Source organism: Staurois parvus, unplaced genomic scaffold, assembly GCF_062004578.1.
Source record: "Staurois parvus isolate SC_StPar_1 unplaced genomic scaffold, SC_StPar_1.0 ptg000422l, whole genome shotgun sequence".
In the NCBI taxonomy this organism is placed as follows: Eukaryota; Metazoa; Chordata; class Amphibia; order Anura; family Ranidae; genus Staurois; species Staurois parvus.
Window position 1 is genome coordinate 8,132,470 of NW_028318218.1, and position 27,047 is coordinate 8,159,516.

A 27,047-nucleotide genomic window follows, 5' to 3' on the forward strand; every position below is an offset into this window, starting at 1 on the left:
TGCGGACACAGTGCAGGGGATGACCAGAGACTGCGGACACAGTACAGGGGATAACCAGAGACTGCGGACACAGTACAGGGGATGACCAGAGACTGCGGACACAGTGCAGGAGATGGCCAGAGACTGCGGACATAGTACAGGGGATGACCAGAGACTGCGGACACAGTACAGGGGATGACCAGAGACTGCGGACACAGTACAGGGGATGACCAGAGACTGCGGACACAGTGCAGGGGATGGCCAGAGACTGCGGATACAGTGCAGGGGATGGCCAGAGACTGCGGACACAGTGCAGGGGATGGCCAGAGACTGCGGACACAGTGCAGGGGATGGCCAGAGACTGCGGACACAGTGCAGGGAATGACCAGAGACTGCGGACACAGTGCAGGGAATGACCAGAGACTGCGGACACAGTGCAGGGAATGACCAGAGACTGCGGACACAGTGCAGGGAATGACCAGAGACTGCGGACACAGTACAGGGAATGACCAGAGACTGCGGACACAGTACAGGGAATGACCAGAGTCTGCGGACACAGTACAGGGAATGACCAGAGACTGCGGACATAGTACAGAAGACCAGAGACTGCAGACAGTAAAGGAGATTACCAGAGACTGCGGACCTTTGGGGAAGGAGGGGGAACGGGTACCTGAATTTGACAGGTACCCGCTCCCACTTCCGCAGATTTGTCCTTCCTTCTTCTTCCCGCGGCAGCTTCTGTGACAGCCGGGTGCCCACTGCGCATGCGTGAGGAGCGCTGCGCTTTGTGAATAGCCGGAGCCTTCTGGGACCTGCCATGTGTCCCAGAAGACACCGGACTATTCACAAAGTGCGGCGCTTCTTGCGCATGCGCAGTGGGCACCCGGCTGTTACAGAAGCCGTCGTGGGAAGACTGCAGCGCTGGAGCGAGGAACTGGTAAGGTCCTGCAGGAGAGAAGAGCTGAGCGGCCGGCCCGATATTCTGACATGGTGGCGGCAGAAATACCAGACCGGCTGCTTTACATTCGCTCCATAAGACGCACTGACATTTTCCCTCCCTTTTTTGGGGGAAAAAAGTGCATCTTATGGAGCGAAAAATACGGTATATATATTTTTAGCTTGTTTATGGCAGCATGTGAACATACTGATGGAGAAAAAGTAATTTCCGGCACCAGTAATGTTTTTATCTGAGATCTGACTAAAGTGGATGCAATATGCAGATTTACTTTGTGCTGTGTGGATATTACATTACAGTACATTCTGTATAAAGTAATATGTTCTCTGGACCTTTTCATGCATGTTTTTTCTGTATCAAGTGTGTAACCTGTTAATAAAATTTTTCTTCTTTTTTTTTTTTTTTCAGCCTCAGACATGTTGATTGGAGATGCCCTGGTTATCCTCGCAGCATGCCTGTATGCAGTTTCTAATGTGACTGAGGAGTATGTGGTGAAGAACCTGACTCGGGAGGAGTTCCTGGGGATGCTGGGCCTCTTTGGAACGTTTGTCAGCGGGATACAACTGTAAGAGTCTGATAGTTGACATAACTCTCATAATATTACTTTTGGGCAGAAGCTATGCTGTTGTCTCTGCAGCATTGTTTGGTCAGTCATCATTCATAGTGAATAGCTACTTCTGATCTCTGATCCTGGAGAGTGAATGACGCAGTCCTGTAAATCTCTTTGCAGTAGCCTTGGTTATATACACATCTGACTCATATCAGACTTTTATGCTGTGATTTAGCAGAAAGTTGCAATGTATCGTGTAAGTCAGTGGTCTCTGTCCTCAAGTACACCCAGCAAGCCATTTTTTGGGAATTTCCATTGATTAAAATAGCTGTCATAAATGAGAAGCCATTGACATTGAATTAAAGCAAGGTGAAGGAAGTCCTAAAACATGACCTGTTGGAGGTACCTAAAGAGGAGTTCCACTCACTCTGTAAAAAAATAAAAGCCAACAGCTACACAAACTGTAGCTGCTGACTTTTAAAAAAACAGCCACTCACCTGTCCTACAATCCCGCATTGCCCCCGCCGCAGCCCGTTTCACCGGCATCTTCAGTGTGGGCACCCGGCTGGGACAGTGTGCGGCTTCACAGCCACACTGCACAGACGCGAGTAGTGCTGAGCTTCGTGAATGGCCCCGTCATCTTCTGGGACGTGTCCCACAAGACTTTGGGGAGGAAGGATAGGAGGACAACTTCTGTTTACAATCGCCTAGGTGATCACATCGGAAGTGAGAGTGGGTACCTGTCAAATTTGAGTACCCGTTCCAACACCCCCCCCCCCCTCCCCAAAGGTGCCAATCCTTAATGGAGAACGGGGGACCAATCTTTAAAGCGGAACTTCCCCTTTTGGGTGGAACTCCGTTTTAAGCATGCAGAGGTTTGGAACTACTGGGGTAGGGGAGGCTGGAAAATTGCTTTCTCCTGCCTGCAGCAGACTGATCACTTCATTTTTGCTAATTGCACCTCTCAGGCCTTCTTACAGTCTCTTGACTCGAGTTCAGAGTTCGCTGTTCTAATGAGATGCATTTTAGAACAGTTTGAACTGTTACCGTAAATTGTGAGATCCGTAAAGCTTCATTCACATTGGCACAGAGGCACATGGATCACGAACAGGCCATCTGTTTATGCGGCTCGAGCTGCTAGGTGGTTTATGCAGGCAGGATATGTAAGTGCATGGGGACACAACAGCTGCATGGTCACCGCTGCTCGTCCTAGTTCTGATGGGTGCTGGTGAATGGCCCTGAACGTAGACAGTGTTCATGCAGCTGCCTGTTCCTGCAGTCATTTCGTCACCACTTACATGGTCTGCATGCAGCATCTGGAGGCTCAAACGTCCCATTCAGTTTTATTTATATAGATATTATTCACATCAGTCCCTAACCCTCAAGGAGTGTACAATATAAGGTCCCTAAATCACCTTCATGCATACTAGGGCCAATTTAGACTAGAACCAATTAATCTACCAACATGTCTTTGGAGTGTGGGAGGAAGCCGGAGTACCCGGAGGAAACCCACACAGACATAGGGAGAACATGTCAACTCCAGGCAGGTGGTGCCGTGGTTGGGATTCGAACAAATGACCCTAGTACTGCCAGGTAGAAGTGCTAACCATTTAGCCACTGTGCTACTCCTTTCTGATATGTCCTTTTTGAGCAAGGTATCCAGGCAGGAGGTTCTATCACATATCAATAGGAAATCATTTGTCTATTTTGTCTTTATCTTAAGAAATAACTTCACTGATCCTTGAATTCTCATTAGACTCACATGTCCATCCTATTATGGCTGGAGTTTCCTTTGATCTCCAGTGACTCGTAATGACCATTCTGTCTGCTGTCGAGATGTATTTGAAAGTGTTTTAATCAAGCAAAGAGATTGTCCCAGGGATAAAAGATAGCAACATCAGCTGAAAGGATTTACAGCCTGACTGCAGATTTGTATGTGAATCCTTAAGAATGCATGGAAAGAGAGACATCCTCAATATGTGTGTATATAGATGTGTCTGATTCAGAGCTGCAGTGCCAGCACATGTTTGAGGGGAATATTCTAATTGCATCTCTTGGGCATTCATGCAACAGACATACTTCACAAGGATATGGATCTTTGTATGAAGTGTTACTGAACCCACAACAGTAAAATCAGTCTGTAGCTGAGCCGGTGTCCTATCTCCACCAGGATCTCTAGCGGTAGTAGCAACAAAGAGCGGGAGGGCTCTTCCAACCTGACCTCCTACTTTTCTTCCTCCTCCTCCACTGGCACCCTCTGACCTCACTCACCCCACACAGCTCCGCACACGCTGCCGTACTTGACCAGAGCCTGCCTGACGCCCACCACTTCACCCTCTTCTGCGTCCTGGCAGCCGGGCTGCTGGTACAGCAGCTGTCCCACATTAAAGATGTCCCTGGTTGGGGCCCGTGGTTTGCAGAGGTTCAGTCTCACCCAGACCCATGATATAGTATAAATAGCAGCTCTCCAGGGTTCCTTGTGTGTGCGTGTGAGTGTGCCCCAATGCCCTTAATGCGAGACTACACTGCATCTGAGCACCACAAACCAAAAATGCTATTTAATTCAATGTTAATGTTCAAAGCAAACTCCCCATCCATCCATTTCTCCATGCTTTAATTTGCTGAGAAATAATTTTGAAAACCCGCCTCTGGCATTTCTGACAGTGGTCATCTCGAGTAAGGGCAGATGATTGATGATGATGTAGCATTTACTTACTGGAATCCATCTGCCCTTAGCTCAGGCATTGGCTGAGCTGAGAACCCTCCCCTCCTGAAGATTCCTGGGATGTGTGACATCATTTGTCTAGACATGCAAACCAGGAAGTAACTTAAGAAATTTAAAAAAAGGTTTAAAACAAGTGAATATAATATACTTTCCTATCCATTTACTAATGCTAGCAGCATAAAGATTAAAAACAGTCAGTGTTGATTGAGTGAAGTTCCACTTTAAGGCTAGATTTAGCAAAGGGTGACCCCAAGGGTTTAGTGCAGAAGTGTCAGGCATGTGTGTTCTCCTGTTCTGCCCAGACATTTTGGTTGGATTTCACGTATTGTTTTCTGTCATTTTAGTGATTGTATTTCATATATACAGATAATAGGCACGCAATGTACAGCTGTCATGCAGTACAACCAACATCACTAAGTAAAATAAGGTTCAATGCACACTTGGCTAAAAAAAATAAATAAAATAATGCTATTAATTGTGTTTTTTGCATTAAAAATAAAAAGTGTAAATTTTTTCCTAAAAAATTGCTTTTGAAAAACCACTGCGCAAATACCTTGTGAAATAAACAATTGTAACACCCACCAATTTTATTCTCTAGGGCCTTTACTTTATAAAAAATATAGAATGTTTGGGGGTTCTAAATAATTTTCTACCAAAAAAATAAAAAACAATAAACGTTTAAGTCGCCATAAAACCCCTTTTTGTTTTACAAAACCCCATACATTCCTACATAAACCCTTAATATTTTACATCCTGGCTTTCAGTGTACAAGCAGCTAAAGCACACAGGATAACCAAAATAATCCTCACATGAAAATAAAATAAAAGTGCAGCACTAGAAAATATATAAATGTGACACAATATATGAAAGTGATCAAAGAAAGTCCCAACAACGGTGACCTAGGGTAACAATGCACACTAACCAGAAGTGCACATTAAAAGTGCAAGGTAGAAAAGATGGAGTTCATAGAGTAGTCATCAGCATGGGAAGGGTAGATGGATTCCCTTGGTCAGTGAAGGTCCACACGATGGTACAGAGCTGGGCAGAAGAAATCCACTAGATGGTAGAAAACGATCGCTGCTCCACCAAAAGAGCACTGCTCCTCCACTGTGCACAAACGATATGTTCATTTTATGTTCAGATATAGATTCTTCTTTGCTTGGTCTTTGAATTTTTGGATGGCATGGCGATCTGTGCTCAGTGATTTTTTGACGTATTCCTGAGCCCATGCAGCGATTTTGGGTTTCTCTGGGGGGGGGGGGGGGTTATGAATTGGGTTTGTACTTGGTCCCAGTCTTGGTGCTTCAAGGGTCTGGGGTGGATTTGCAAGTGCAGCAGTCCAAGAATGTTGAACGGGTTTAAAGTGTTGGGTGTGGGTGTGTACAAAGAAAGATGACTAGGGGAGCACAGCATATTTGGGTGGGGATCTCCAGTATCTTTTTGTGAAGGTGAAATGAAATGTGTGTCCAAATTGAAATGCAAAGTGTTTCATTTCTCAGGGTAGACATGAGCTGGAGTTGTGGTGGCTGAAAAAAGGGAATGTACTGTATGTTAAGATGGGTGTTAATGGCTTCTGTGATGACTGATGTGGGTGCTGGCAGTGCAGGGAGTGATATGAAATGTTCTCTGTCCAGGAAGGATATGGAATTATGTTGGATTATTCAACAGTCTGAGGGCCAGTTCACACAGTTTTAGTGCAGCTGTAAAATGCAGATCAACAGAAGGACATCTGAAAAACAATAATTTCCAATGTGTCCTATTCACACCATAATGCTGCATTGACCTGCGTTGCGCTAAAATGCAACATGAATGGGTTTTAGCGCAATGCAATGGATGTAAGCGAATGTCAACACAATGCACAGGATATCCTGCAAAAATGCAGTACACTTTAACGCACGCTAAAATGCATCAACAGATGTCAGAAATGTATGTCAACGGATGTCAGCACGTGACTATGATGGATGGAAATGTACATCCATTTTCTATATATTTTAGTGCAAGTCAATGTGAATTGGTCCTGAAGGAATTTTTAGTTATGCAAATCCTATTATTAGCCTGACTGACAAAATGAGGAGGGTAGGGGGTTGTTAAATGACTTAATTGATCGATCTGATCAAAACGTTCTTTGCAGTTGACATGTTTAAGCTGGCCATGCATAGTTGCAGCCTCTGATCAATGTATTCTGGCAGCAGTGGGTGTAGCTATCAGAATACAATGTCTGTGGGTGGGGGGAATTTCTCCATTCTCCTTGTCTGTGTACATGGATGAGTCTGTACTTTTTTTTTTTTTTTTTTTCCTGTTCAGTCCGCTGTAATTCCAGCTTTAGTCTGTGAGCAAATGCAAATACCTTCATTAGTTAAGGGGGCATGAACAGCCATTTGTAGCAAGAACATCATACCTCTCTTAAATAAAATACATGATGATCCAGGCCCATTATGCAACAAACTAAGCCTGGAAAACTGGTACTTTTATATAGTTAAATGAGCTATTTAAAATGTGTTTAAAGATTTTTGTTCCCGACTGGTACAGTTACAAATTGCAATATTTATTAGGAAATTGGAAATTTTTTTATCAAGGTAGATCTAAATTAATCAAAATACTATTTGGTGTTCCTGTCATGAAGATCTTTGTTCAGCCACTTCCTGATATGGAGTGACAACTGTCTTCCAGTTGTACCCCTGCATAGTCAGCCTGTCACATGCGCCCCTGGTGGAGATTACAAGCAAGCAGCCCCTTTGACACGTATTGCAGGGTCCTGGTCCACCATGATCACCATCAGAAAGCCAGACCATAGCAAGACAGTAGGTGCGTGTAGGCAGGCAGTGACACACAGTAATTGCCTATGATGCACAGTGCTTTACCAAATTAAGCGATGTTCAGTTAGGGACTAAATCTACTTTTAAAGTGTTAAGCTTTATAGAAAAAATGTAAAGGTTAAAGGATAAGTTAATGTTAACAAAAAAAAAAATGGTAAATGCACATTTTTGCAGGTAAAAATTTTTTTTTTTGTTTTTTTTCTGAGCTTGTAAAGCATTGCATCAGCAATCAGCAGATCACTGGTGCCATGCAGGCCTCCAGCAGACTGTCAGTTTAATGTGTGTGCTCGTACCTTATACGAGCAGAGAGCTTAACACTGATAGGAAGGCTGAATGAACACTACCATGGTGCTCCACAGTGCCGTGGTAGTTCATTGAGAACTACAAGCTGACATCCCCAAAAGATGTCAGTACTTGTAGTACAATCATTCAGTTATTCACAGAACTCTGTGAATGAATAATGTGGTGTGTGGGTGGAGCCCCGCACGGCTACGCTGATTTAAAAAACTGATAGCTAGCAACTTCTCCCCATACTGCTTTCACAGGGAGGGGGGATCGAGCAGAGGCTGCAGCAGTGGGGACATGTTACATGTTCCACCCTAAAAGTGGGTGTAGTGAGGTAGTTTTGTACATTTGTTAGTTCATGGGCTAATGGTTTGGTTTATATGAGCATGTCTTTAAGATGCTGCCTATGGCTATGGTTTGGTGCTTCAAGCCTAGTTTACTTTCTGGAGGTAATATTTCCAGATGCTAAAAAAGCCGTGGCTGAAGCTGGTTCTGGTCCTGGCAAAAGGGAAATGGCAGACTCCTCAGGGGAAGAAAATGCACCAGAAAGCAGTGCAGATCCTCATCCTGGGCAGTTGGGCTCAGATCTGTTAGCTTGGAGAAAGCACTCTGAATAAATGTATAATTAAGTGAATAGCAGTAATAGACTCATCAACCTCTATCAAGTTGTCAGCATTTCCTTCTGCTTGACCAGACCTGTAATGTATCACTGCATGCTTTGACAATCCTGCTAACTCTCCTGTACTTATGGAAATGTTGGTGTATGTACATGTCTGTTTAGTACCATTGTATAATATCACGCGTTTTGTTTTTCATCTTTAGCATGGTTGTTGAATACAATGCAATTGGCAACATCCAGTGGAAATGGCAAGTGGGTATGTAACTTCTTTCCCATACTCTCATGGTAAGATTAGAGCATAGACTAGTCTACAACTACACTCGTCCCTTGAGTTTACCACAAGATGAGGTTATTAGAATTTAGAATAATGAGTTGCTCAGGAATTTAATGTTCTGACAGATGTGGGAACGTGCTCATAAGGCAGCCAGTTTCAGTTGTATTAAGCATTGCTCTTATGTGTTCATTTGTTTCCCAAGTGCTGCAAAAATACACTGGATGAGTCTTCTCTGGGGGGTATTGATTGGGGGTTGAATTTTTTTTGATCAACTGCTATTGTTTTATGCCAGGTCAGGGATATTTACATGGAAGTCTGGAAGATTCCATTCGCACTGGAATATCTGTTAGGCCCCCCCCCTCCTTCTTAGGTTTAGGGTTTTCTTCAGGACCTGCATCCCCTTCCCTTCCATAGACACAAGTCCGTTGACAGGGTCCCCTATTCCATAATCATAGGGTTGTCTGTAGAGTTTTCTCCCATCTTTACAGGCACAAGAATGTCTTTTGCTGGGTTCCCCTCTCCCCTTTCCATAAATATAGAGATGTCTCCAGGGTTCTTCTCCTGCCCTCTCCACAGGCACATGGATATCTGTAGGCTCCCACCCTTCCCCCACCACCCCCCATAGGCACAATGATCTCTTTAGGATTCTCCATCTTCCCTGCATAGGCACTGGGATATTTGTAAGGTTTACCCCATGCCCCCATGGACAAAAGGATGTCTGTGGTGTTCCCCTCTCCATAGGCACAGGAAAGTCTGTAGGGTTCTCCTCCTTCCCTCTCCATAGTCACAGAGATATCTGTAAGGAGTTAGAGATATCTCCATATACTCATAATATCTTTATATCAACTGCTTTCATGATATGTTATATTTTAGCATTTTGAACAGTCTTTTTGTGTTTTGTATTGCAGGATTGCTGTTTGCAGGTTTTGCTGTGTGCATGTTCTGTCTGTACAGTGTGATGCCACTTGTTATAAAAGTCAGCAGTGCCACCTCTGTCAACCTAGGTATCCTAACTGCCGACATCTACAGCCTCTTCTTTGGTCTCTTTCTATTTGGATACACGGTCAGTAAACACATTAATCTAATGGTTATTGTATTATTTATCAGAATCTTATGAAAACACTTTATATCTGTGTTGTCACCTTTAAAGGGTAGGTCCTGAAATTAGCCAAATGTATTGCTCTAAAGCCTTGGTGCCCGACCTGTGGCCCTTTGGTGTATGATGTGTGGCCCTCAGACCTTGGCAGTCTGCAATGGAAACATTGATTAGGGTTTTAGAATTGATCTCATGTGACATGTTTCCAGTTTTGTATTGTTTTCTGCAACATATCCCCAGCTACAAATGTATCTTGTCCACACTCTCTGACCCTCATTTCTCTATTAGGTCTGCAGTTTCTGACAGTTCTCAAGTATTAAACACATTGAACATTATATGTGGCCCTTTGGTGATGTCATGGTCCACATTTGAGGCCCCCTTTAGCTCATAAGTTGACAGCCTTTGCTATAGAGGATGCCACATCTTTAAAAACCTCAAACAATCCTATTGTTGCACTCTGCTATCCTCTCTGCATTAAACTTTATTAGCAAAATCTCAGCATTTCCATCCACCTGATCTCCTCCCTGTGACCTGTTTTATTCTAAATGAAGTTATTTTGTAGAGTCTTTGACTAAACTTTCATTAAGTTGGGCATAGATAGACTGAAATCCCTGCTAAACCAGCCGAATTTTGATCTTTGTGTGCCCCTGCCTGTTTGCCAGAAGTCTGTCGTTAGACCGACTTCTGTCAGTTGTGGAAAGCTGCAGCTGAGCAAACATAATGTTATGTAGTGAACAGTCTAGGAGGTAGCTAATAAGCAAAGTTCATTTTTTGGGTTTAAATTCATGTATGTTTGAAAGATAGAGTTGTAAAGGTTATATAACCACCCAAGCAGATAATCAGACTAGATCAGATTAACTACAAGCCTACAGGGCACTTATACCCCCTTCCTGCCCAGGCCAATTTCCAGCTTTCAGTGCTGTTGCACTTTGAATGACAATTGCGCGGTCATGCAACACTGTACCCATATGAAATTTTTATCATTTTTTGTGACAGAGCTTTATTTTGCTGGTATTTAATCAACTCTGGGTTTTTATTTTTTCGTAAACCAAAAACCACTAAAAATTTTGAAAAAAAAAGTTTTTTCCTATTTACAAAATTTTATAACAAAAACTGAGTGATTTTTCTCCTTCACTGATGTGCGCTAATGAGGCTGCAGTGATGGGCACTGATAGGTGGCACTGATGAGGAGGCACTGGTAGGTGGCACTGATGGGCATTGACAGGCATCACTGATAGGCACTGACTGGCAGCACTGGTAGGAGGCACTGACTGGCACTGTTAGGTGGCACTGATTGGCATTGATAGGTGGCACTGATTGGCATTGATAGGTGGCACTAATGGGTGACACTGAAAGGCAGCTCAGATGGGCACTGATATGTGGCATTGATGTGCACTGGTAGGCACTGATATGTGGCATTGATGTGGCACTGATGAGCACTGACAGGTGGCGCTGATGGACACTGACAGGTGGCACTGCTGGGGCTACACTGATCATCAGGGCACACTGATCATCAGTGCCCTGATGACCAGTGTACATGTCCCCTCCGCGGAATGCTGATTACCAGCTCTCCTCTCCTCTCGAGCTGTCAGCGTGACAGCTCAAGAGGAGAAAAATGCTGATAACCGGCATTTCCCTGTTTACATGTGATCAGCTGTGATTGGACACAGCTGATCACATGACCGAGCTGACATCTTCGGCTCTTTCCGTGGATCGGTGATCCGCTGTGTCTGCGTGACACAGCGCAACACCGATCGCCGCACTGAGCACCTCGGGAGCAGCACATGCATGGTTAGAATGGGAGGACGTCATATGACGTCCTCCCAGAACGAGAGAACCACCTTGCGTCCGTCATATTACTATATAGCGGGCGGTTGGTGGTTAAAGAAAAAGAAACTGGAATCAAGTCCTATGATGGGATGCGTGGCATTTTGTCCAGGTAACCTTGAATCGGCATTGACATAAAAGTGACTGACTTACCTGTTGAATCACCTATTGATCAATCCTCTATCACACAATTATGCCTAATGTGAATGACTAGTGGGTTTATAGCTGGTCCCTAGAATAGAGGAAAGGGTGTACAAGGAAAGTGGTGTACACCTATGGACGACATATACCTTAGCTCAGGCTTTCTCCACTTGGGTTCTTCTGAATCGTAGGGTTCCAGGAGAGATCTCCAGGTGTTCTGTTGCCATTGTAGTAGATTTATATTCACTGCTCAGTGGTTCACTGTGCCGCTAGAACCTATTGCTAATTTACTACTGTCAGGGGGACTTTTATTAACTCGATACTGCTTATGGTTCTGGTTCCCGATGTCACGCTGCAGGACACAGGACGAGGAGAGCAGCACATCTCTCTAAGTAGCAAGTAGCAGAAACTGTTTTGTCGACCACCTCTTTTACATTCCAAGGCTACAGACTAAAGACCAAGCTCAGATTCTTCCAAAAGCAGTCAGGAGTAATGTTTCTCATATCAGAATTGTGGAATGCTGTTAACTGTAGAGCCACCCTTGACTTAGTACTGTACATCAAAACTTACAGACTGTCTGCTTGTTTACCCACTTCCAGTAGTATTAGAAGTACATTTGTCTACTGCTGCTTAACCACTTGCCCTCCAGAGGATTTACCCCCCTTCCTGACCAGGCCTTTTTTTGCGATATGGCTCTGCGTTATGCGGTCATGCAACGCTGCATCCAAATGAAATGTACAGTATGTCCTTTTTTCCCCACAAATAGAGCTTTCTTTCGGTGGTATTTGATCGCCGTTGTGTTTTTTATTTTTTGCGCTATAAAAAAGACCACCAATTTTGAGAAAAAAATAATAATTTTGACTTTTTGTTATTAAACATGTCCAGTAAAAGAAATTTTAAAAAATCAAATTGGTTTATGTGAAAGTTATAGCGTCTACAAATGGCGCTATAGATACTGGAAGTTTTTTTTTTTTTTTACTAGTAATGGCGGTGATCAGCGACTTATAGCGGGACTGCGACGGGCATTCTTATACTGGGGGAAACTGACTAGCTGTCACTGACATCCCCAGTGGCACCAAAACAGTGATCAGTGCACTGACACCATACTGATGACTCTAGGCAGGAAGGGGTTAACAACTAGGGTGATCAAAGGGTTAACTGTGTGCTGTTTTACTGTGTGCTGTCTGTGTGCTTTACACTGTAAGCACACTGCTTTTTATGGTTCTGCTATGCAGAGCCCATACAAAGCAGTGTGCAGAAGCTGACAGGGGAGAGATCTGTATTGTTTTACATACAGGTCTCTCCGTCATTGGTGATGCGCGTCAATCTCCGGGTGCCAGCGGGGAATCACCGGCTGGAGCCCGATGATCAACAGGTGAGGCCACCAATGGCGTGCGCCCCCTACCCGGAAATGCAAAATTGCGTATATATACGTGATATTGCACACCCCTGCTGCCCTGTAGTAGTATTTCTGCTATAGTGTGGCAGGAAAATGGTTAAAGTTTAAATAAAGGCAAAACGTTTTTTTAGTTTTGGATAGAGTGGAGAGGGATTAGAACCCCTGTCAGTTTTTATTGCTGTCCCAGTTAGGGAGATTCATCCTTTCTTTTTGTCCTGTTTGCCATTATCATTGAAAAGTAAAAGAAAATCCCAAATGTTGGATTCTCCCCAGAAAAGTAATAGAGGAGAAATCTTCCAATGGGGACAATAGTTATATGACCTGGGGGAACCCAAGAGATTCCTATAATTTTTAGGAATTGCCTTTCAACTCCTGTTTAAGCTATGGGACAGGGAGTGCAGGTAAATCTCCCCAATGGGATACAGATGGCAAAAAATAAACCTTACAGGTGTTATAACCCTCTTACTCCATCCAAAATGAAAAAAAAGTTTTGCGTATAGTTCAATTTTAATGTCACAACCTTAGTAAGAGAACTCTCGTTTAATGACTTCAATTTTCCAGCAGTGTTTAACTTTGCGCTGGTTTTCAGGATTGTCAACAAATAAGTTCACCATTTGCCCAAAAATAATAAATGCACATTTTTTGCAGGTAAAAAAATGTGTATTTATTATTTTTGGCTGCAGGAGTCTGTAAAGCATTGCACCAGCGATCAGCAGATCACTGGTGCCATGCAGGTCTTCTTTAGACCTGTCAGTATGTCTGCTTGCCTGTACGGGATGTATTCATGTGTTGATTGAGAACTACAAGCTGTCAGGGACTTGTTGCTCATTCTATCACAGAACACTGTGAATGAGTGACGTGGCCGTGTGGGTGAAGTCCTGCATGGCCACGCTGTTTTTAAAAAGCGACAGCTAGTACTGGGAACTTCTGTCATGGGGCGGGGCAGCTGGAAGCATTGGGAACATATTACATGTTCTACCCTAAAAACAGGTGGAACATGTAACATGTTCCCAAAGGTGAACTTATCCTTTTTAAATGTTTGCACTCAACACAAATGCAAAGTTAGTGGAGCCGCTGAGAACCACCGGAAAGTTAGTGTCGTCACTGAGCTCAAAAGTAAATTGTGAATCTGACATATTAAATATTTTGCATACTATTCCATTTCATATTTTTGTGTTTGTTATAATTACATATTTATTGCTATTTTTACAACTTACCCATCACACTAACGTATCTCAAGCTTTTGATCAAGGGTTCCAAAGATTTTCTTTTTTTTTTTTCAAGGGTTCCTGAAAGGTAAAGTTGAGTCTGCCTTCGCTAATACAGAGGAGTATAAAATCTGGACTCCTTTAGTGTTCTTTGGCCTAAAGCTAAGTTTTGCAAATGAAAAGCCATTTCCCATTCAGCAAGTCAAGTGGTTTGGTTACATCCAGTGCTACTAAAATATAATGCCCATGGGATTGTAAAGCGTGCATATTTATTTTATGTTTAGTTCAGTGTTTTATCAGGCATAAAGCCAGTCCTTCCTTGATTCATTATTGAAGTAATGGAATGGCTATGTGATAAAAGCTGTATTGTTATCGCACAGAACAGGACATAGGCTGAAAATTCATAGACTCTTGAGTTATAGGCTGATACCTTCAGGTGATTGGACATTGGCAAGCTTTTGAGGACACACCCCCTGGCTGTCCCTCCCATAACTCTACCTCACTCAGCGTTTTTGCTAGTGTCCTAAAGTGATGGACCTCTCCCCCCTTAGGGAGAATCACTCTTAACTTAACTAGTTTATTATTTTCTTTAATCAACATTTCAATCATAAATAATGATGTAACATTTTCTGAAGCGGGAGATGGGGCTTGAGGGTAGATTTGGGTAATACCTGAACATACACCCTAATGTTTTTTTTTTTCCCTTTTGCAGTTTTCCGTTCTCTACATTCTGGCGTTTGTCGTGTGTATAGTGGGATTTATCATGTACTGCAGTACTTCCTCTTACAGTGCTGATCCGCCACCCGAAAGGACTAATGAAGGGGTTGAAAATGGTGGTATGAAACAGGAGGAGGTGTCACCTGAGTCTGCCACTCCTCTACAACGCATACCAGAGGTTGGCGCTATAGACCGTCAGGACTAAGTATGTTCGCATTTTGAAGGGTTTTTTTTGTTCGGTTCGCCTTTTTGTAATTTCAAGGAAGATGAACAAATATTTTTTTTTTTACATGAGAAACTTTTTGCCTTTTAGAATTTCAACTTTCTCATGAGGTGAACTGGGGCCAGTTTCTTTGTTTCACCCAAACAGAGTTGCTGAACTTTTACCACATGGTGGTTTCTTTCTTTTCTTCCAAATACAGTTACAGTCTGGAAACAACTGGAGCTCCAAACTGATTTTTGTTGAAGTTTGGAATATTCACAAGGTTGCCTATTGGTTTTAAAAACCATGATTATTAGAAGATTATGGACACCATAGCCCTCACTGGTACAAATCTCTGAAATGAAAACTGTTGAATCTGCCTCACAGACACCAAACACATTAAAAGCTGCACAACAGAATGAAAGCGTCATTGCTGATTGGTGTCAAGGAAGATATATTGATTGCTGTGGCTCAGCCTGATGACAGATGTCCTGAAAAGACCATTACCTCAGATTTTGTATGTTTGGTTAAAACTCCTGTTTTTTAATGTAGATCTATGGTCAAACTTTAAAATCATATATGTGATGTAGGCTGCCCATACCAGTAAGACCAGAGACCCCCTGGAACATTTTGTAAATACCTGTTGATCCTGCCAGTAGAATCATTGGTTTGGCACTTCCATTGATTAGGGTGACAACCCTTTTTATTCTGTAGTGAAATGACTGAAGCATTTCCCCTTTGCTGCTGCTGCTGCTGCTGGTGGTGCTGCTGTAGCTGCTTAGGTGTTGGTACTGTAGGTAGTCCTGTCAGTGAATAGTTCTTCTCACATCTCTTTAGATTGGCAGTACTTTGTTCTATATGCAGTAATTTGGGGAAATTATTTAGAATTCCTGCTTAGCCCCTCCTGCCGACTGTCTAGCATGGTGCCAGAGAAATCCAGTTTTCCATTTGCATTTACCAATAGAAAAAAGAGCTAAATATATTTTTTTAGTTCTTTAACATGGTGCCAAATTGTACTGAAAATGCCTGTTTATCACTCTAAATTGAAAAAGAGAGGCTTTAGATGGGCTTATATAGATTATTTGATTCTGTTTACATTTATTTAAAGTATTTTGTGAACTCCATTTCTATAATTATGTGCTAGCCAAACTTTAACTGTACATGTTTTCTGCATTTCCAATGAGAAACACAAATGCATCGAATGCTAAGCTTTTAAGAGAACCTCCCTGGAGGAGGGGTTTGTTAAAGCAAATACAGGAAGTGTCTTCATTGGCTTACCTGAGAAAATGCTAGATGCCTGGCTGTTATCTGACCATTTGGCTTTAACACTTTGAGTCACAGACTTGGAAACAAACCTGCAGATTAGGAAAGTCAGAGAAAAGACATTTTTTGTGTACTTGTTCTGCGTCAGTATCTTGAAGGCTTAGAATGACAGCCAGGCAACTAGCCCGGTCAACAGTGGTCTACAGTTTGTTTTTGTAATGACAAATGTGCATTAAAATGATTGCATCATCTCATTTCAACTTCCAAAGTCAACCTTTAGTTGTTGATGTTACTATGCTGAACAGGGTGACAACACTGCAGCAAATTTGTTGCTGGCCATTCAACATGGTCATTCTGCTGAAGGAAGGTGGATTAACTGGCAGTATCTGCAGGTATTTATAAATGGAATCAAGCTTCACAATGAAGTAGAATGGCACAGTTTGGATTAATTGGTTGTGATATGAGCTTTTTTTTTATTGTTGGAGAATAGTTGTACTTTATACACTAAGTGGAAGGAAAATGCTATGTACTGTTAATGGTCTCTGCTGACTTTGCTAAGAAGCACTGTTGTAGCGTATAAAGCACCTACCTCTTCTATTCCCCCCCCCCCCCACATCTAAACTAAAAGTGTTCAGTATAATTTATACTCCTTAGATGAAATAAAATTACTTAAGTTTATATTTTCTGTCTAGCTGTCTTCTAGAGGCCCCAGGTGACAATGCAAATACCAACTTCATCTTGGAAGGCGGCCTTTTGGCCCTTGGCTTCCCACCTGCTACATGTCACTATCGGTTAATGAGGTTGCCCTTAAAGTAGAAGTATAGGCAAAACTTAAAAAAAAAAAAAAATTATGGATAGAGGAAGGGAGGGTTATAACCCCTGTCCGTTTATTTTTTGCCTTGTGTGCCCCATTGGGGAAATTTAACTTCACTTCCTGTACCATAGCCAAAACAGGAAGTAAGAATCTGCAAATTAAGGGAATTCCTTGGGGAACCTCAGGTCACTAGAACTAGCGTCCCCACTGAAAAATGTCACTTCTGTTACTTTTCTGGGAGCAACCCAAAATTTGGGTTTTTCTTTTACTGTCACTTTCAATGATAATGGTAAACAGGACAAATAAAGGTGAATCTCCCTAATTGGGGCACAGGCAGCAATAACAATCTAATAGGTGTTCTAATCCCTCTCCACTCTGTCCAAAATTAAAAACAAAGTTTTTATAAAGTAATTATAATTTAACATTGCGCATGCAATAGCAAGGTATGGGAGGGAACAAGCCAAAGCACAGCCTTCCTAGCTGAAATCAATATATGCAAAATATAGTGACCTCCTCAAAACAGGAATGGAGGCCACTGACATTTTTTCCCTATTCCTCTTCTCTGACTGTTTTTCACTAGTTTTGCATTTGGCTAGGGTCAGTGTCACTACTGGTAGCATGAGGCGATACCTGGACCCTACATAGGTTGCACAGGCAGTCCAACTCCTCCAGGATGGCAAATCAATACGTGCCATTGCCAGAAGGTTTGCCGTGTCTCCCAGCGCAGTCTCAAGAGCATGGAAGAGATTCCAGGAGATAGGCAGTTACTCTAGGAGAACTGGACAGAGCCTTAGAAGGTCCTTAACCCATCAGCAGGACCAGTATCTGCTCATTTGTGCAGGGAGGAACAGGATGAGCACTGCCAGAGCCCTACAAAATGATCTCCAGCAGGCCACGGGTGTGAATGTTTCTGACTAAACAATCAGAAGCAGATTTTATGAGGGTGGCCTGAGGGCCCGACGTCCTCTAGTGGGCCCTGTGCTCACTGCCCGGCACAATAGAGCTCGATTGGCATTTGCCATTGAACACCAGAATTGGCAGGTCTGCCACTGGCGCACTGTGCTGTTTACAGATGAGAGTGGGTTCACCTTGAGCAAATGTGACAGACATGAAAGGGTCTGGAGGAGCCGTGGAGAACGTTATGCTGCCTGTAACATCATTCAGCATGACTGTTTTGGTGGTGGGTCAGTGATGGTCTGGGGAGGCATATCCATGGAGGGATGCACAGACCTCTACAGGATAGACAATAGCACCCTGACTGTTATTAGGTATTGGGATGAAATCTTTGGACCCAGTGTCAGACCCTACACTGGTGCAGTGGGTCCTGGGTTCCTCCTGATGCACGACAATGCCTGGCTCGTGGCGAGAGTATGCAGGCAGTTCCTGGAGGATGAAGGAATTGATACCATTGTATGACCCCCATGCTCGCCTGACCTAAATCCAATAAAACACCTCTGGGATCTCATGTTTTGGTCCATCCGACACCGCCAGGTTGCACCTCAGACTTTCCAGGAGCTCAGTGATGCCCTGGTCTGGGAGGAAATACCTCAGGACACCATCCGTCGTCTCTTAAGGTGCATGCCCCTATGTTGTCAGGCATGCATACAAGCATGTGGGGGCCATACAAACTACAATGGTGTCCGTTTATGACACAGAGAATAGCTGCGATTCAGAGGATCGCAGCTATTCTCTGGTCATTCACAGTTTATGACACTCAGGAGATCAGTGGAGAACTTGTTCAGTCCTTCACTGGCCATCTGTGTTCTCCCTCCAGATTCTCCTGCCCAGAGCTGGAGAATCGGAGGAACCGCAAACTAAGCAGCGATAATTGACCTCTGCTTAGTAAACTGATCTTTTAATGTAATCTTGCGAGATTATAGTAAAATCAGCCGTTTTCCAGCGTTTGTAGACCATTCTCCAGCGTTTGTAGACCGTTCTCCATTCGTTTGGAGAACTGATCTACACTGCTTCATAAACTGCATTCACAGGAGAACTGTGTTCTCCGAGAATGCCGGAGAACTGAGCAGCGATCATTTACCGCTGGTTCATAAACAGACACCTGAGTACCATATTACATTTTGACACATTACCCAGTCCATATCAGTATATATATCCAGCATGATATTTTTCCCCATTGAGATCTGATGTGTTTTCAATGTGTTCCTTTAATTTTTTTTGAGCAGTGTATGTAAATTAAGCAGAGCTTGGTCAGGAACGGCCAAGACATTTTGTAAATATAATTTAAAGGGAATGTTATGATTTCTCACAATTCCCTAATGGCATTATTTTGAACTTGCTGATTGCCATTTGAGTTAACTGATGATCCTCTGCCTTTTCAAAGCTTGGAATCCTTTCTGGGTAGCATGTTTTAAAACAAAACAAACAAAAGTGCCATACAGTTTCACAATCATTTGCAGAATCTTAGCACTGCTCATGGTGAATTAAACTAACCCCCCCCCTCTTAGTAAGTGGGTAGATAATAGGATTTATTTAATTGCAGTAAGGCTGGAATCACTCCACCTGCTTTGTTTTAAATGTATTTAACACATGTTAACATGCACTAGAGTTGATGGGCATTAACATGCTTCTTAATACTTTGCTCTATTTTTTTCATCATGAGGAAAAATACTATTTTTCTTTCCTTAACACTTGCTGCAGCACACTGTTACACATTAAAATTAATTGCAGTGTGTGTTCCAACGCAGCCTATTGGAAACATGGATATCAGCTTGTCATTGTGTTGGGCTTGTGTAGTCCAATAAACGTAATGTGAATGGGCCCCAAAATGAGTTTCTTCAGTAAACCTTTTCCCCCAGACCTGGGGGTAAAAAAGCACAAAGCTGACCAATGTAGTTCAAATAAAGTGAAAATACTTGTGAGCTATAATGTGATATTCCCTAATTATGAAGTAATTAATAAATAATTAAATAACCTTAATCATTATTATTATAAATTAATAGTGCAGCAACACCATACACATACTCATAAATAATGCATAAAAATTGTAAAAATAATCATATATGTTGCTCTCTACAGTGTGTTTCTAAATTCCTAAACCATATCACCATGTATTATACAACATGTGAAATACAAAATTAATTAAAACACAATAAATAAAACGTGCTGAAAAAGTGCTTCAAACAGTGCAGAACTGTGTGAAAGTGCATATCAAAACATAATAGTTCACTCTGTGCTTTCAATATTAGCAATGTGCAACACTGTGCCGTGATCCACTCTGTGTCAAATAATGGGTGTCCGCTCACCTCCTATATTAGCCAAACTATTAGTATGGCTAATAACGCTTTTTGTCCTTATAGGACTAGGTGGTATTTTCCATATAGAACAGATATAATCCTCCTGTAGATGGATGTATTGTAGTGCCAGCTTCCTCCGACTAGGGATCTCCCTCTCTCCTCTCCAAAACCACTCTGCCTTAATGGGTGGATGGGGGAACAGATATCCCTCTTACTGTGAGGATCTAGTAGCTGACTCCACCTCTCGGTATAATGCCGTGTCATGCAAGAGGAAACAATAATAGTGCCTTATCCTTTATAAACAATGTATCTTTATTTTATATAATGCACACTCACATGTAACAATCCATAAAATAGCAGTGTGTAATACCAGGTCCACTGCCTATACTCGCCGTATCTCGTAATGGCGTCGTGACGTCAGAGCCCCTCCCCTGCGCGTTACGCCACAGGGTCACGTGGCTTCCTCAGGGGGAATCAATTCATTCATTGTATAATACATGGTGATATGGTTTAGGAATTTAGAAGCACACTGTAGAGCGCAACATATATTATTATTATTATTATTATACAGTATTTATAAAGCGCCAATAGTTCGCTCAGCGCTGTACATTACAGAGGGGGACAGAACATGTGACAGAACAATACCAATACAATGCAAAACATGAGGGGATCGAGGGCCCTGCTCTTTCAAGCTTACAATCTAGGATATATGATTATTTTGACCAATGTAGTACTCTAGAATGCTTATTTAAAAAGGGAATGTATAACGTAAAAATCAGAAACGTGTGTGTGTGGCTAACTTAAAGACCCTGTCATCAGCTTTAAAAATTACAGGATAAAGCACAAAAATATCAAGTATTTTAGGTGCCTGCTTGCAGTGTAATCCTCCTTTCCATTACTTATTTTTATTTAGTTGCAATGTGCCTTTGAACTTGCTAGAAATGTTGACTACTTTAGTAAGAGTCCATTCCCTAGCACAGCCCTATCCCCTCTTAGGCATCATAGCCCTCTCCCTATTCTGGGAGTATTTAATTACTCTCTGTGCTGGCCCAGCTTCCTGAATTCTTCTCTACATAACTTTTTATGTAGCTGTTAGGGGTGGAGAGAAGGATAATACTTGAGTGAAGCTCTGGGGCTGCTAGCATCCCATCCAAGATGGTGGCACCCAACAGCAATTTCTGGCCTTTTGCACGTCTACATAAGAGAGGCTTCTACAGATAAATAACGTGCATAAATGTTAAATACACATCTAATCTTATGGGAGGATTTTTGTTGAAATGGTCTGCTGACAGGGTCTTTTTGAATTTGAATCCCAGATCTGATTCAAAGAGTATTTATAATGTTTTATAAGTTAGAAAAAAAACCACAGGATGGATCTCGGCAGGTGAAAGTGTGGACATAACAATTAGGGGTGTATTTATATAAACAAAAAATAGTTCAGAGCTATTCACCCAAAAATTGCTTATCTACTGGGATTTTCACACACTGTCATCTCTAGGGAAATGGAGACTCAACAGGCCAGGCAATGTTTTTCCAATCTTCTATTGTCCAATTTTGGTGAGCCTGTGCGAATTGTAGCCTCCATTTCCTGTTCTTAGCTGACAGGAGTGGCACCCAGAGTGGTCTTCTGCTGCTGTAGCCCATCTGCTTCAAGGTTTGATGTGTTGTGTGTTCAGAGATGTAAGTATGCATACCTTGTTTGCGTGGTTATTTGACTGTTGCCTTAATATCGTCTCAAACCAGTCTGCCCATTCTCCTTTGACATCAACAAGGCATTTTTGTCCACACAACTGCCGCTCACTGGATATTTTCTGGTTTTTTGGACCATTCTCTAAAGCCTAGAGATGGTTGGGTGTGAAAATCCCAGTAGATCAGTTGTTTTTGAAATGCTCAGACCAGTCCCTCTGGCACCAACAACCATGCCACTTTCAAAGTCACTTAAATCCCCTTTCTTCCCCATTCTTATGCTCGGTTTAAACTTCAGCAAGTCGTCTTCACCTAGTCCAGATGCCTAAATACATTGAGCTGTTGCCATGTGATAGGCTGATTAGCAATTTGTTTTACCAAGCAATTGAACAGGTGTACCCTTTCTGCATAGAGATAGGGAGCCACGTGTTCTTCCCTGTTTTGCATGCAATTTAAATCCAAGAAGTGAGCCTGCAGTTGCCAGTCCCTAGTGCACATAGTGGACAGTGCATAAAAACCATGTAGTTTTAGTGGTGTTCCTGCTTTCTGAAGGTTTTATAGAACATTCTTGTATATTCACTATATTATGGAGACTATGAGGAATATTTTTTTTTTTTTTTTGCAAAACCACCCATCTGGGTCTGTTCCAAAATCCATTCCTTTCATTCCTAACATGGCTAAAATACAATATTTTGCCTTCAAATAGCCATGGTACTGGAGTACTGCATGTCCTGTGTCAGTCATTTGTGTCCTGGTATTTTTTTAGTTCAGCTATGATGTGCATTGTAATGAAGGCTAAAATGTATTCTGTAATGCATTGTAATTTTGTATGAAGAATCGGAATGCCTTTAGCATTTCGCAAACCTTGGTCAGTCGTCATCATCACTCATTTACCAATAAGCATCATCTGGGTGATTCATTTTGTACCACACATCTACACTTCTGTAATACTTCACTCCACTGACTTTAACTGCACAGGCTACTCGCCTGGACATTGGTCTAAAATAGGTATTGGTTTACATGTTCTGCCTGTGACTCACTCTAATTGTGTATTTCTTTTTTACTAAAATGAACTTCACATCTAGAGAGTAAAGCCGGCCATAGATAGATTGAATGTTCGATCCTTCTATGGGTAGGCAGGTTGTACTAAAGTCAAACCATCAGTCAACTTCAGTACAACCAGCCTGGCTATAGCCGCTGGCAGTGATTATTGTGTTCTGCCAGCATGGAGGGCTTCCCGCCGGCAGAACACAATAACGCTGTGGGAAGCATTTCCCTATCAACACTGGATGTGTTAAAGAGGGAATTGAGCAATTTTTTATCTTTCCACCCATGGTGGAAGGAAAGAAAACTGCATGATCTATGGGCTTCCTAAAGTTTGTTCTGTACTCCTGTGACCCATTTTCAGCTGACAGCAGGCTGATGTCAGCTGACGTCACTAAGACAGTCCAGACTGGGGAAAGATCCCGACTTTAGCTGGGTATCCACTGAGATCCATGGACCAGCACCTGGCTCAGCGATCCGCTGAGAGCCTGAGCCAGCCGCTCTCTCCCCCTCCACAGCCCAGCACTCCAGTGAGCACATGGGGGGGGGAAGGGGGTAGAGCAGAGAGTGGTGATCGACAGTCACCAGCTCTCTGCTTATGTAGCACTGAGAACTGAGAGGTCAGCTGTATTTGATTGCTCAGTTCTTAGTGTTAGAACTGGCGGGGGACTAATACAGCATCGGCTCGATGCTGCATACAACTAGGTAAGCATAATTAAAAAAAAAAAGACAAAAGAACAAAAACAAAAAAAAAACTAAATTTCTCTTTTAAGTATCCAGATTGTTCAATTCAAAATAGCCACTGAATCACACATCTTATTTAATTGCTGTCACTTTACATCAGGATCTTTTCATTTTCCTTCCCTAAATGGCCAGCTCACCACCATTTGAGGACATACCAATCTGGAAGGTACATTTGCTTAGTTTTCACCAATTATATTGAATCAAGCTTGCTTATTCTGGTGGTTTGAAAATAGTTGAAATTGGCTGATCTTTGGAGTAGTTGCTCAATGAGATCCATATCCAAGGATTGGACCATGTAAGGCTATTCTGAAGCTTGTCCTGCCCTAGAAATGTTTTCTGTATTTTCAGACCTCTTCTACCAGTTTTCAAGCAAATAACCAGTCATGACAACCTAAAACCAACAGTTTTTTTCGAAACTGAAGTGCTTTATGTTCATTGTTTTCTGATCAAAAGCCAATTGAAACTGGTGGAAAATGCTACATAATTGCCTAGTGAATGAGCCAAACTGTTGAGAACTCATTGGTGCATTCAGAGATTTTTCTGCCCTACAATGGTTGATAATTCCTTGATCCTTGGACTATCTCATTGGGAAGAGGGAAGTTCTTGAAGCTGTAGTACACTGCGTAAAAAACAAAAGGCTGGTCCCCCTGAAGGCTTAAGCCATGATATACTATTACGCACTGCGGGTTTCGGGTTTTTGAATGGGCAAGCCCATGCACACGATCGACCGTCAATAGACAGCGTACTCTAGTGTGCCGTCAAATGAGAGCACAGTGTGCATGTGTCGGTGATGTCACTGGCTGCTACACATTGGAATATCGTTTAGGAGATATTCCCTGGACCTGCAGGTAAGTCCTATTATAGACGTACAGTGGGGATCGAAAGTTTGGGCACCCCAGCTAAAAATTTGTATTAATGTGCATAAAGAAGCCAAGGAAAGATGGAAAAATCTCCAAAAGGCATCAAATTACAAATTAGACATTCTTATAATATGTCAACAAAAGTTAGATTTTATTTCCATCATTTACACTTTCAAAATAACAGAAAACAAAAAAAATGGCATCTGCAAAAGTTTGGGCACCCTGCAGAATTTATAGCATGCACTGCCCCCTTTGCCAAGCTCAGACCTGCCAGTGTCATGGATTGTTCTCAATCATCGTCTGGGAAGACCAGGTGATGTCAATCTCAAAGGTTTTAAATGCCCAGACTCATCTGACCTTGCCCCAACAATCAGCACCATGGGATCTTCTAAGCAGTTGTCTAGAAAACTGAAACTGAAAATAGTTGACGCTCACAAAGCTGGAGAAGGCTATAAGAAGATGGAAAAGCATTTTCAGATGTCAATATCCTCTGTTCTTGATGACTGCCATTTCTTAATTACATTCCGAACAGTGGAAGTTAAAGCAAGATCTGGAAGACCAAGAAAAATATCAGACAGAACAGCTCGCAGGATTGTGAAAAAAACAATTCAAAACCCACGTTTGACTGCACGATCCCTTCAGAAAGATCTGGCAGACATTGGAGTTGTGGTACACTATTCCACTATAAAGAGATACTTGTACAAATATGGTCTTCATGGAAGAGTCATCAGAAGAAAACCTCTTCTACGTCCTCACCACAAAAATCATCGTTTGCAAATGAACATATAGACAAGCTTGATGCATTTTGGAAACAAGTTCTGTGGACTGATGAGGTTAAAATTGAACTTTTTGGCCGGAATGAGCAAAGGTACGTTTGGAGAAGAAGGTGCACAGAATTTAATGAAAAGAACCTCTGTCCAACTGTTAAGCATGGGGTTGGATCAATCATGCTTTGGGGTTGTGTTGCAGCCAGTGGCACAGGGAACATCTCACGAGTAGAAGGAAAAATGGATTCAATAAAAATTCAGCAAATTTTGGATGGTAACTTGATGCTATCTGTGAAAAAGCTGAAGTTAAAGAGAGGATGGCTTCTACAAATGGATAATGATCCTAAACACACCTCGAAATCCACGGGGGATTACATCAAGAGGCATAAACTGAAGGTTTTGCCATGGCCTTTACAATCTCCTGACCTCAACATAATTGAAAATCTATGGATAGACCTTAAAAGAGCAGTGCGTGACAGACAGCCCAGAAATCTCAAAGAACTGGAAGACTTTTGTAAGGAAGAATGGGCAAAGATACCTCAAACAAGAATTGAAAGACTCTTGGCTGGCTACAAAAAGCGTTTACAAGCTGTGATACTTGCCAAAGGGGGCAGTACAAGATATTAACTCTGCAGGTTGCCCAAACTTTTGCAGACGCCATTTTTTTGTTTTCTGTTATTTTGAAAGTGTAAATGATGGAAATAAAATCTAACTTTTGTTGACATATTATAAGAATGTCTAATCTGTAATTTGATGCCTTTTGGAGATTTTTCCATCTTTCCTTGGCTTCTTTATGCACATTAATACAAATTTTTAGCTGGGGTGCCCAAACTTTCGATCCCCACTGTACCTGTAGGTACAAGATAAAAATCGGAGTTTACTACCACTTTAATATGTGTTTTGTTAAGTTTCATGAATTGTAAGCTACAGTACAGGTAGTTCCTTGGTGACAGATGCATCACTCTTGCTTGTGGTTGGTAAGATACATCTGCCTGTTTGTGGTCAAAGGGCAACTCCACTTTCGTGGGATACAAATTAGCAAAAAAAATAATAAAGTGTATACAGTTGCTACACAAGTCATATTGTAATTGAATGTTATTTAAAAATTACTTTTCCTTTCAATCTGCAGCATGGTAATTTCTGTAAAATGCAGTGCAACATGGCTACCTGGAGGCATTCTGTACAGATGGTTGACGGAACGCCCCCCCCTAACTGTAATTTCCTGCTTGTGTTATTGGCTTACTGATTTTCCCAGAAGTCTGTAGATACAAGTCAGATTTTTGGCATCCCCTGCAACAAAAATGTAATTTGTGTTGAGACACTTCCAAAGTGAAATCACATCTAAAGGGATGCAGACCCTGCCACTGCCCTCCCCTACAGGTGCAGCAGCTGATTGATAATTATAAAATCATTCCCATATAGATTCCCTGTGCACATGGACACAGGCAAACAAACCGCTATTTCTCCAGAATAACAAAAGGTAGGATTCAGCAACAAAGTTTTTAAAAATCCCTACAATGTACATAGATCACTCAGAGGGGAATGTTTTTTTTTTGTACTTCTCCAAAAGTGGAGTTACTTTTTAAAATGATGTCAAACCAGTCTTATGGTGCAAACTACGTGGATACGATTAACCCCAAACAATTGTGAGATTTTGACATTTGTAATTGAGTATGGTGTTGAGTATAAATGATTGCCAAATGATGATTTAAAAAAAAAAAAAAACCTTGTTTTTGCACTATACAGTGCTTTCAGTTGTTTTTATATTTTTGTTTTGCTTTTGTATGGCGATGAACACTAGAGGTCTCAGAAGTTTTACTAC

The 27,047-nt window shown here is 42.1% G+C and overlaps 1 protein-coding gene across 1 annotated transcript in view; it reads left to right on the forward strand.

Moving 5' to 3' along the window:
- Positions 1-22,678, forward strand: part of LOC149454638 (queuine/queuosine transporter SLC35F2-like) — a 40,961-nt gene extending 18,283 nt beyond the window's left edge. Inside the window, exons 5-8 of the mRNA XM_089687299.1 lie at positions 1,343-1,499; positions 8,133-8,185; positions 9,112-9,266; positions 14,587-22,678. Coding sequence (XP_089543425.1) covers positions 1,343-1,499; positions 8,133-8,185; positions 9,112-9,266; positions 14,587-14,796 — 575 coding nt within the window. The 3' untranslated portion in view covers positions 14,797-22,678. The remainder of the gene's footprint in view (positions 1-1,342; positions 1,500-8,132; positions 8,186-9,111; positions 9,267-14,586) is intronic.
- The last annotated feature ends 4,369 nt before the right edge of the window (positions 22,679-27,047 follow it).